The 12,920-nt window shown below is 38.3% G+C and overlaps 1 protein-coding gene across 3 annotated transcripts in view; it reads left to right on the top strand.

Annotated features, from left to right (window-relative positions):
• The window catches only part of LOC127629942 (serine/threonine-protein kinase D2-like), a 54,259-nt gene that overhangs the window by 19,682 nt on the left and 21,657 nt on the right, over nt 1–12,920 (top strand). For all 3 annotated transcript variants that reach the window (XM_052107264.1, XM_052107263.1, XM_052107261.1), the window contains 4 exons: nt 8,246–8,384; nt 9,211–9,342; nt 11,104–11,300; nt 12,164–12,347. In XM_052107264.1, the coding sequence (XP_051963224.1) occupies nt 8,246–8,384; nt 9,211–9,342; nt 11,104–11,300; nt 12,164–12,347 (652 nt within the window). The remainder of the gene's footprint in view (nt 1–8,245; nt 8,385–9,210; nt 9,343–11,103; nt 11,301–12,163; nt 12,348–12,920) is intronic.

The following is a 12,920-nucleotide window of genomic DNA, read 5'->3' as shown; positions in this document are numbered from 1 at the left end:
GGGGCTACAGAACGTTTTTTTGCACCTGTTCGTGCCTTTTAGATTTCCTTTGTAAACAAGCTCTAGGTGGACCTCTTTAGCCCTAGCACAGCATCTCATACCGGAGCCCCACTGAAAAAAAAGAAGAGTCCCATATTTAAAGCTGGAATGTCCCATATTTGGCTGGTAGAAAATTGGCAACTGGATGGAAAACACTGCAATAAGTGTAGACTAAAATCAAAATGTCTGTTCAACTAAATTACCCAAGTTCAGCCATGAAAATCTATGTGGTGCAATCTGATAGTTTTGAAGTTAAGCAGGTTTCAATACAGTGCGCTGAGAGAGTTTTTCTCTGTATAGCTATTTACTCAGGTGGTTTGCAGGGGGTTTCTTTTTATGAGCTTGCATGATAAGGTCTGCTTTTGGCAATGACACAGAAGTGTGTCAAGGTAAGTTTTAGCCACATCTGTCTGCCACACATCACTATCTTAGGTCATTTGATTAAATAAATCCCCACATATGTAGTCTAAGTGACCTGGTTCAGGTACACATTATGAGTTAGGCCACTAGCCATTTAAGCTATTTGGCTAAGCAGGCCGAGGCACACATACATTAGAATTTAGTTCATTAGCGTTACGCCATTTGGCCAGTGGTCATGGGCACGCCAAGCTAGCATACACTCGCTGCACATGGCTCTTAGGAGCAGCAGCAGTACACAAGTCTTTGTGATAGATATGCTTTATTGGGGATTTGTTTATGTTTGTGTTATGAGTCTTGTACAACTAACTTGCTTTGTTGGAGGACTCTTTGTAATGTCTATTTGTGCCGCTACATGTTCATATATGGTTGACGCTGCATGTCTTGGATTTTTTCTAAGTGTGTAGCAGCAGCAGCATGTTGCGCTTGTTTAGAGGCCACAGTCAAAAGTTGCGGTAGCAGGCTTGGTGGACTACACTTTTTGGTAGAGACCCAAGCCACTGGAAATAGAAAAGACGAAGGGTTGGAGACTTTCTTGTGGAAGCTTGCAGGAGAGGGAGTATTTCTGATGGAAGGCAGGGACCTGGGTTCCGCTGAGGTAGACGTTGGCCAGATATGCTCTAAGAGGAACTTATGGAAATCTTTAGGTGGTTGTGGAAGCAGGAAAACATGAACTGGGTGGAAAGGTGTTTTTTGGTGTAATGTGTATTAATTCTGTTTGTTCTGTTTCTTGCTTTGTCTCAGTTTGTTTCTTCCTGTCTTCCGCAACTGTGGGGAGCTTTGAAGCTTGTGTTTTCTCTTTATGTTGTGTTCTGGGTTTTGCTTTCTCACAGTCACACCCAATGTTCCCTCTAAACTGTGCACATTCATGGCTGTACACTTCTGATGTTGCTCCCACGTAGAAGGCAGACACAAAAATATATGATGAAAAAGCTAGTTATTTCTAGTTATAACTAGTGTTTCAATTTACGTATCATGGCGGTTAAATGAATGCAATTGAATTCAATTAAAGTGGTTCTTTTCCAGTTTTTGCTCCTTTTGCATCCTAAATACAATATACCATTACCTGTTTAGCAACGCTGATAGAAATTAAAACAGCCCATTCATAGGAATTCGGTAGTGTTAATGGTCTGTATTCAATGAAGTAGAAGAATATAAATATGGACTGTTGTTTTTGCGCATTAACTGAGTTAACTGCACTGAGAATAGACGTGGTTCTTAGACATTCTCAGCGCAATTACCTATGTCTCATCTAGGACTTGAATTCTAAAGAGCACTCCAGACAACATTTGAGCCGGATAGTCTATGTCGAATAATCTATGCCACATCACAAAATGTAGTGCTTGCTTCAGCAATTGATTTTTTCATCTCACACTTGATTTTATGACACTATCGGTTAGATTAAGGTTTAAGGTTTCAGGTAGGTATTTAGAGTTTGATGATTTAAAACACAATAGAACAAAAAAACTCATCTGTTTGGGAGAACATATAACATTCAACTGACTTTTAGCGCCACACTGTGGACATTTCACCTCAAAACTGCCGGGATACATGTAAGAAGCCACATAATATAAAATGTTACCACATTTACATCATTTTCATTAAATAAGAATGGTGAAATCTTATGTGGAAACACAGCGTTGATTAATTCATGAACAGTACAGAGATTTACAATTATTTTAATCATTCACATTTCATTTTCATATAATACATGTACGTTTTTATATAATAAATACATTTAAATGATTTATAATCAAAATTAATCCACTATCAATCTATATCATATATATAATAATATAATTTAAACTACATATATATATACAGTGCATCCGGAAAGTATTCACAGAACTTTTTCCACATTTTGTTATGTTACGGCCTTATTCCAAAATGGATAAATTCATTATTTTCCTCAATTCCGCAAACAATACCCCATAATGACATCATGAAAGAAGTTTGTTTGAAATCTTTGCAAATTTATTAAAAATAAAAAAACAAAAAAACAAAAATCACATGTACATAAGTATTCACAGCCTTTGCTCAATACTCTGTTGAAGCCTCTTTGGCACCATTTACAGCCTCAAGTCTTTTTGTGTGTGATGCTACAAGCTTGGAACACCTATTTTTGGGCAGTTTCTCCCATTCATCTTTGCAGGACCTCTCAAGCTCCATCAGGTTGGATGGGGAGCGTCGGTGCACAGCCATTTTCAGATCTCTCCAGAGATGTTCAAGTCTGGGCTCTGGCTGGGCCACTCAATGACATTCACAGAGTTGTCCCGTAGCCACTCCTTTGTTATCTTGGCTGTGTTCTTATGGTCGTTGTCCTGTTGGAAGATGAACCTTCGCTCCAGTCTGAGGTCCAGAGTGCTCTGGAGCAGGTTTTCATCAAGGATGTCTCTGTACATTGCTGCATTCATCTTTCCCTTGATCCTGACTAGTCTCCCAGTTCCTGCTGCTGAAAAACATCCCCACAGTATGATGCTGCCACCACCATGCTTCACTGTAGGGATGGTATTGGCCAGGTGATGAGCTGTGCCTGGTTTCCTCCAGACATGACGCTTGCCATTCAGGCCAAAGAGTTCAATCTGTGTTTCATCAGACCAGAGAATTTTGTTCCTTATGGTCTGAGAGTTCTTCAGGTGCCTTTTGGCAAACTCCAGGCGGGCTGTCATGTGCCTTTTACTGAGGACCGTCTGGCCGCTCTACCATACAGGCCTGATTGGTGGAGTGCTGCAGAGATGGTTGTTCTTCTGGAAGCTTCTCCTCTCTCCACAGAGAAACGCTGGAGCTCTGTCAGAGTGACCATCGGGTTCTTGGTCACCTCCTTGACTAAGGCCCTTTTCCCCCCTGATTGCTCAGTTTGGCCAGGCGACCAGCTCTAGGAAGAGTCCTGGTGGTTCCAAACTTCTTCCATTTACGGATGGAAGAAGACATTTTGCTGCAGACGTTTTTCTGTAACCTTCCCCAGATATGTGCCTCGATACAATCCTGTCTCGGAGGTCTACAGAAAATTCCTTGGACTTCATGGCTTGGTTTGTGCTCTGACATGCACTGTTAACTGTGGGACCTTATATAGACAGGTGTGTTTCTTTCCAAATCATGTCCAATCAACTGAATTTACCACAGGTGTACTCCAATCCAGTTGTAGAAACACCTCAAGGATGATCAGTGGAAACAGGATGCACCTGAGCTCAATTTTGAGTGTTATGGCAAAGGCTGTGAATACTTGTTTTTTACTGCGCTTAAAAAAAATAAAGTAATTTATTACTTTTAATAAATTTTCAAAGATTAAAAAAAAAATGAATTTAATCAATTTTGGAATAAGGCTGTAACATAACAAAATGTGGAAAAAGTGAAGCGCTGTGAATATTTTCCAGATGCACTGTGTATGTGTATATATATATATACTTTCTTTATATACAGTAGTTTCTGCTCAGGTGAAAAAAAGAGTCTGCCTCACTGTGAATGATTTTCCATGCTCGTATCACTACATCAGCTTGATTCCCCGTCTGATTTCTCATTCTTCATTAGCTTGTCAATGAATGGAAAATCCCAGTTTCCCACCAAAACTCATAAGGAAAAGACTTAAATGTGGGACCACTATGCCATTCTGGTTGAACCTTCATCTTGGTTTCACTTATTAACCGGATTCTCCATGGATGAACGTCTTTATGAATGTCTGATTGTGTGAGTTGACTTAACGAGTGCAATATTCTTTGCCGTGTTTAAGCATTTCCAAATGGAACGGGCAGGATTTTTAGAAAGTCTTGTCCTCTTTTAAAAAAAAATTATAATAACCAATATCCTTTAGTATACGTCACAGCCATGAATCATGATTTGCTACTTGCTAGAGCTAGTCAGAGGGAGGTGGTCTAAGGGGGAGGGTCATTGTCATTCTAAAGGACAATTGATTGGACAAAATGAGTAAGCACAGTGTGAGTCATTAATATTTTGGCCATTTTCCTGGAAGAGAGATAGAGACTGTACATTTTAAATATAAATATCTGCTAAAAGTGCAATTTGTCAGTATATAGGAGTATACAAGCATATAACTTCAAAGCTAACATGGACACCAACTCTTACTTTTTTGATTGTCTTTAAAGCTGTACTGGAATATCATTCCAGGTTTCGCCGTGCCAAATATACACCAAAGACACACAAGACAATGGGCCTATTGCAAGAGTCCTATAGTTATATGACGTGCACTGAATGGAGCACCATAAAGTATTCAAGACATCTGCTCTACCAATAAGTCCCTATGCATTTGACTGACATTATCAACCCTTTGTCTCACACTCTTTTGACCTGCCGTATGGAGGGGATGTATCTTTTTTCATCCTTGTTGTTCTCTCGTCCTTTATACTGTATGTAACACTGCACCTTCATCGTGCTATTGAGCGTGCCCAGATTTCTCATTTCAAAAGACTGCCCAGGTTGGCTAATGTAGATGGGTAGTCATCTTGTGCCAGGTGGCTAGTTCAGTGCCAAGTGGGATTTTGCTCTACAGTGATTGGCAGGCGACGACTGTGATGCAGAAGTGCTCGGGTATTACACCTGAGTGGGTCTGAGGGTTATATCTCAGCACAGTCACAGCTGTCAGCTTAAAATTAAAGCAATCAACTGAATCCGCCACGCCAGCTCCCTTGCTAATTATTGCAAATGGGTTCCGTCTAACACCCCATCGGAATCCCCCTGCAAGCTCTTCATCAAAAGTTGGTGCTCTGTGCCTTCTGCAAGTGTGTATGCCTAATAATCAAGAACATCTTAAAAACATCTTGAATACATCTTAGTTTTTATAGTGTAACGAGAAAGGGTTAGGTTAGCATCAAGTTTGGGTTTTTAAAACTCTCTCTCTCTCTCTCTCTCTCTCTCTCTCTATATATATATATATATAAACAAAGTTCCAATTACTTCTCCAAGTCATTTCCATAAAGTCCTTAAAGTCCATTTTAGTGAGTCATAATTTAAACCAGCAATAGTTATTTATATACAGTATACCCTCATACACACACACACACACACACACACACACACCGAGTTCTTTATTGGGAACACCTGTTCACCTACGTATTCATAATCACATTTACTATTTCAAAACACCTCAAGTATTCTATAAACAAACATTGTGATTGGATGAGTCAATATGAGCCCACTTTGAGCATTTTTAATAACACATTTTTTAACCCAAATTAAGGAAAAGCAATGTGTATTATGGAAGCCTTTAGCCCCTGCAAAAGTGGACTTTTTACTCCAAATTCCATTCTTTCACTTATTGGACAGTTATTAAAACAATTTAATGAATAGTTTCATGGATTCTCATTAGCTACTAACAATTTTTAAATTATTAAATGATTAAATATTAGATCAAATTACCTCAAAATTAAACTTTAGACATTGCATGCATTGATCTAATGAATCAGGAATATTGTTTCAGTGTATAATGACAAACAGGTGTTAAAGAAAAGACTGTGGTAGTTTTAGTTGTTTAGTGTTTTGGGAGATAGTAAAATCAGAAGTGCCTTTACCCTGGGGGGCCTTTAGCCCTGTTGTACTCTATATATATATGTACAGTACATATTTCATATATATTGTCTTATATATTGAGTAAGACTTCTATATAAATTCTCTCTTCACAGTTTAAATGAAAAGCAACATTAAATATGGGTTGCAATTTTGCTGTCCTATACAGTTGGTGCTTCCCCATCCTACAACCACAGCCTCTTTGCAAAGTCTGCATTACATTTGTAACAGGTTCACAAAACAATTCACACTGAAATGTGCCACACAAACTGTTATGGTCAGACAGTAATGATTAGGGACCTTAAAGAAACAGTACAACATTTGGCAAACTTTCTCCATATTTAGGTCCTGTGTAATATGTCTGATGTCAAAAAGTTGTGAAAGTTCATAAAGAGATGTTTTTACAGTTGGTTTTAAAGGTGCATTAAATAAAAGTTTTGTTTATGTTCGCTAAACACCTAGCAAATTAGATGCAGCATCCTGCAAAAACAGAAGTTCTCATTCACTGATGTCATAGTAAAAAGCACTATTTGCAGTCATGGACACCAGAAGAGGCTTATTGTGGAAAATTGGCATTGCCGTTTACATACATTGTATAAGCGCATATTCTTTACTCCCATATACATGCGGCTCGGTCAGTAAGCAGCTTTCTCCACAGAAACGTAATTTCCGTAATAACAAACATGGTATAAGAGGAAGACTTTGCTAGTTTATTCTCTGTTTCTTCTGAGATATTCCAGAGTTGTTGCTCTGTTTGTTTCCTTAACTTTCAGTCGCAACCTTCTACGGAATTGCGCTGCAATAGTGGGGTTTCACGCTTATGTAAAATTCTGGGATTCCCCCAACGTAAGAGCGCATATACGCAAACATGAGGGACAGTCGATATTTTATGTTGGTGTGTATAAATGGGTATAGTTTATGTGCAATGGGTTTCCCACTGTACTCCCAGAAATGTTTAATTCTTCCAGCTGTGTTGACATGTTTTTGGGCTCCATCCTATGACGTTTTATATCTGGTCTGTTCACTCACATGCAGACTTTTTAAAAACCTGTAAGAATGGCACTTATGCGTTTACATGACCACATAAACTGTGTTCTCCAGGAGAAACCTTGGTGTGTTAAACTGCTTTCTATTAATCCCTTAAATAGCACAAGGAAATCAGCGTTCTCATTAAATTACGTTTCAGAACGTCACTTTCAGCTAAAACCCTGGAATTAACCATTTTCTTAAGTGCATGTAAACGTGGTCCATTATTAATTTATTATTTGAGTAAAAGCGAGTAAAAAGACATATTAAGCAAATAATATTTGGCAGCTAATGTGATCTCAACATGTCATCTCATGAATGTGCTCTCAGCATTAAATTTAGAAATAAGCCTTTTCTCTAAAACTGATGTGACTCTGTACATTATTTAAACATTGTTTTCAAAAATACTATTCTTTCATTTCAATTTCTTTCTGCTTATAAGTTTCGCAATCATCAAAAAATGGAATGGAGGTTCCTTTTGGACTGGTGAGGATGTTCTAAATTCTGAAAGTTACAGTATGTTTACAAAGTTTAAGATACTCCATATATGAAAAGAAATCTGTTCATAATATGACCCCTTTAAACAACATTCAAATTCATTCAGATATCTAATAGTAACTCTCGACACATAAATGCTACAAAAATTAAAAGCTTCTCTGCAACAACAACAGGAAATATTCAACATGCAGCTGGTAGAAAGCAACCTCCCCCCCCTGCAACTCTTGCAAAAAATGAGAGGTGCTCCCTAGTGGGTAAACCTGCACGAGTGCCACTATTCTCTACACCATCAGGAAGTCTTGCATATGGCTCTTCATTAACATGACTGCAATCCCCAGCAACTTGCCTCCGAGTTGGATTTTCCATATATGCTCATGAGCCAAAAATCTAAGAAAGATGTTGTGGTTGTAATGAGCTGCTGCAGTGTGGTGAAGATGTCGACAACAGAAAAAGAGAAATATCAAATTAGAGTAGTGCAGTGAATATGTAAATGAAGTTGCTGTATAATGTGTCCTGGTTTAAATGGTCCTGCGATGTGACAAATGAATTTTAAAAGTGCATGCATAATAATTATAAAATAATTGTAAAATGCTCTGAGCTACAGCATGTTACACCACACGACATGTCAACATCCGAAAAGTATTTAATGTCAACTAACTATGTTCTATAAATGGGGCTTAAACTGAAAATAGGGATATGTTTTGTTTTTCTGATTCTGACTGATGAAGGGTTCTCTCTTTTTGTGCAGTTTCCGGAGTGTGGTTTTTATGGGATCTATGACAAGATCCTCCTCTTCAAGCATGACACCGGCAGCAATAACATCCTGCAGCTGGTCAAGGCAGTGTCTGACATCCAGGAGGGAGATCTGGTGGAAGTTGTTTTGTCCGGTGAGTCGCTGAAAACTAAAGCCTATCAGCATGAGTTCGGAGTTCAATAGAACCATTTTACATGTCCCCATTAATATCTCACACAGAACCAGCAATGCCAAAGGCCCATTCTGGCAAGTTTGGTCCTTTTTTCTGGTGGAGCAACTCAGACAAGATTCAATTACTTGTGTGTGTGCCGTTATTGTGGCCTGATGTTCGTGGAATCAATCGAATGTAGTCAGACGAGGGTAGAGCCAATAATCAACACAGAAATGTTCTGAGAGGATGTTGAAGTAACAGATTTGATGTTTGTGTTTGGCAGATATCATGATTATCCTCACTACATGTGAACCCATATTTTTTTTCTCACCTTGCATAGATTTGTTTGTTTGTTCAGGGATGGGGGAATGTCAAGACACCTTTGTTAGCATCTGGCTAATTTAGCCAAAATTTGCTCCAAATGACAGATACATTTGCACCAAAATAGAGTAGAGTGCGCTTTGACGGACCTTTGACGTCAATGGCAAAAGATATTGTAAGTCTTTCCTACTCCCTTTAAAAGTAGATGCTAACTCGATTATAGCAATGCTTAACAGCGTTTTTTTTTTGTTGCATTTAGTTTGTTTTTTCTCCAGCTGTCCACAACCCTATTAGAACATAGCTATGACTCATTTTTGTATCATGACACATCAGTTGAGAACCACTGCTCTAAGCAACATCTTTGTTGATTATTTATTGACATTGTTGGGTGATTGATATAAATCTGAGCTATTAGCACTAAGTTTATGATGTTATCTTTGTCCTTGTCTCCTGACCTCAGTTTATGATCATTCTTTATGTTTTTCAGCGGCTGCCACATTTGAGGACTTCCAGATTCGTCCGCACACGCTAAACGTGCACTCGTATCGTGCACCAGCCTTCTGCGATCACTGTGGCGAGATGCTTTTCGGACTGGTGCGTCAAGGGCTCAAATGTGATGGTGAGGACAGACATGTCATTATCTATCTCTTCAGAATTTGGTGTTGTACTTGTCATTCTGTTTTTCATTTATAGCTACAACCTCCATTCTTAAAGTTGGGATAGTAGGAAAAATACTAATAAAAACAAAATGGACTAATTGGTAAATTATATTCACCCTTTGCTGTATTGAAAGCACTGCAACTACACATTATATGATGCTTTACCTTGTGAATTTCATAGTTTTTTTTATATACAGTAATTTCAAATCAGATGATTGCAACACACTCAAAAAAGTTGGGACATTTTAGTGTTTACCACTGTGAAACATCACCATTTCTTCTAATGACACTTATTAAGCATTTAGGCACTGAAGACACAAGTTTGTTAAGTTTAAAATGTGGTATTTTCCCCCATTCATCCATTATGCAGGTCTTCAGCTGCACAATTGTATGGGGTCTTTGTTGCCATATTGTGTGCTTCATAATGCACCACACATTCTCAGTTGGAGATGGTCAGGACTGCAGGCAGGCCAACCTAGCACCTGCACTCTCAGCTTATTTGGCCATATGTGGTTTGAAATTGTCCTGCTGAATATTCTGGGATGTCCCTGGAAAAGACAGTGCTGGATGGCAGTATATGCTGGTCCAAAATGTTTATATATCTGTCTGCATTAATGGTGCCCTGACAAATGTGCGAGTTACCCATGCTATGGGCACTGACACACCCCTGGCCCATACAGATACTGGACTTTGGACCTGACGCTGATAACAGCTTGGATGGTCCTTTTCCTCTTTTTGGCTCTGAGAACATGATTACTGTGTTTTTCAAAAACTGTTTGAAATTTGGACACATCAGACCAAAAAACACGGTTTTACTGTTCTGCTTTCCATCTAAGATGAGACCGATCCCAGAGAATTCGGCAGTGCTTCTGGAGAGTGTTGATGTAGGGCTTCTGCTTTGCATAATTAAGTCTTAACTTGGTGAATGGGTTTGACTAACAACCAAGCCTATGTTCATGATATCCATTTATATTACATGTTTTTAGAACAGTGACGTCTGAGGGATCAGAGAGCAGTCATTCAGAAGTGGTTTTCGTCTCGCCCTTTACGCACTGACATTTGACCATATTCCTTGAATCTTTTAACTATATTGTGCACTGTAGAGGGTGAAATGCCCAAAATCCTTCCAATTTGTCTTTGGGGAACATTGTTGTCAAAGTGCTGGATTATTTGCTGGAGCATCTATTGGCAAATTGACAATTCTCGAATGATCCTTGCTCTTGAAGGACTAGGTTGTTTTTGGAGGCTCCTTGTATTACCCTACATGTTTAACATCTCCTGTTTCACATTTCCTTGTTATTTTAACTTGTCAATTTGTTATTAGTCTTAAATTGCCCCTGTCTCAACTTTAATGGAGCATGTTGCAATCATCTGCTTTTAAATTACTGTACATTAAAAAAAAGAAATTCACAAGGAAAAACATAATGTAATGTGTAGTTGTAATGTTTTCAATTTAGCAAAGGGTGCTTTTTGTTTTTATTAGCATTTTTCATACTGTCCAAACTTTTTTGGAATTGGTTTGTAAAGAAAAATGTGTTAGTGATTTCCCATGACCCCATGTGACTGTTTCCCAGACATTCAGCAGGATAATAATTTTTTTTACAAGCTCAGTTAAAAAAATGTCTGTCTTCACTATGTAAAAAATGTCCAAGTATGATACATTTTCAGTTTCCTTTTAATTTCCCACTGTTAATTTGCTCTCTCGCTGTCTCCCCCTGCAGGCTGTGGGTTGAATTACCACAAACGCTGTGCTTTTAGCATTCCAAACAACTGCAGTGGGGCAAGAAAGCGACGCCTGTCGACCACGTCCCTCACCAGCAGTCAGTCTCTGCGTCTGTCCACCACTGAGTCACTCAGCAGCCTCAACAGCAGTGTGACGTCTGAGGACGCCAGCCTTGTCCGACCGCACACCCATGCGGTACAGAGCACGCTAACAATCATACACTGAAACGTTCATCCATACTGGTTCACCCATTAAAGCTCACAACAACACAGAATATGTTAGATTGACCTGGAATATCCTTCACACAAATAAAATAAATTGGGTCAGTTTTGAGTTCGTGTGGACTTTATACAATATATAACTATTTCAGTCTGAGTTTGTGTGTCCTAGTGTATAAAAATATTTGGCCAGTAGGGTGAAGGCTCAAAATCTGCAAGGGACCATCAGGAACCACCACCATTGTACCCTTAAAGGGAAAGTTCACCCAATTTTTTTTTTTAATTACTTACTCAACCTAATGTTGCTCCAAAGAGGACTGTCAAATCAAAAATGGCAACTTGCACAGGTTTGATCACAAGACAAGCAAGAAGTTGATTAGGTTTGATGTTACTGCCAGCCAGCCTCTGGCATAGTTGGCATATTTGATTTGGGCAGTTCAATGATTTGATTTGAGAGAGAATAACAACTTTCATTTTAGTCTGTTTATCAAACCGATTGAATGGCTTCTTAGAATATAGTACAAGTTTTATCGACTATATTTTACTGTTTAGGGTGTTTTTTTTCTTTTTGGAACTTGACAGTCTGGAGTCACTATTCACTTGCATTATATTGCAAGAAGCCATTTGGAAAAACAATTTTGTTTTCTTTTTATGCTCCAAGGGATAAATATAATCATATGGGTTTGGAGTGATATGAGGGTGTATAAAAAAATGACAGATTTTATTTTTTGGGTGAACTTTTTCTTTAAGGAGCTTAACACCTTGTTGCTTGGTATATAACCATTTACTGTGCTTACTAGCTGTATGTGTTATTAGTGCTGCATGTTGCTCTATCTCCAGCCCCGCACGCCCAGTGAGGCCAGGCGCTATTACACCGGACGGCCCGTCAAACTGGACAAGATGCTCATGACTAAAGTGAAGGTCCCGCACACGTTTGCCGTTCACTCGTACACACGTCCCACTGTGTGCCAGTACTGCAAGAGACTGTTGAGAGGACTCTTCCGCCAGGGACTCCAGTGCAAAGGTCTGAAACTACTGCTTAAAAAGTTGTCCTGAAGTGAATCCAGCATTTACCTGATAATATTATCATACATATATTACGTTTATTCAAAAACATCAAATTACTATATATTTATATTTGATTATACCAATGGGTTATTCCTTGTTATGTAGTACCTTGTAATCAGTGTTTGATTTAATCCAATTACAGAGTATTTAGTTACTGTAATCGAATTACTTTTTTTTGTAAAAAGATTTTTTGTGTAATGCATGACATTTTAAATTCTTATAGGTTTTATGGTAATTTTAATAAATAACAATAAGTAATTTGTTGTGGATTACTATTTTTAAGTAACTTTCCCTAACACTGGTTGCAAGTTAAGAAAGTATTATCAGTTATGTAATTGTATCTAACATTATTAAATGTTTTAGCACTTATACAACAAAACATCTTTATAAAAAACATTGCTAATATTTATTGATCTTTGTGTTGTTCCAAAAATGATGTCACTTTGTGGAGGAACTAACTTTTGTTTGTTAAAGGCATATAATATAAGACTAACAAGATGGAAAGCAATAATGATGGCATAGGAAAAAG

Source organism: Xyrauchen texanus, chromosome 36 (assembly GCF_025860055.1).
Source record: "Xyrauchen texanus isolate HMW12.3.18 chromosome 36, RBS_HiC_50CHRs, whole genome shotgun sequence".
Classification (NCBI taxonomy): domain Eukaryota; kingdom Metazoa; phylum Chordata; class Actinopteri; order Cypriniformes; family Catostomidae; genus Xyrauchen; species Xyrauchen texanus.
This window is presented reverse-complemented; position numbering and strand designations above follow the sequence as displayed.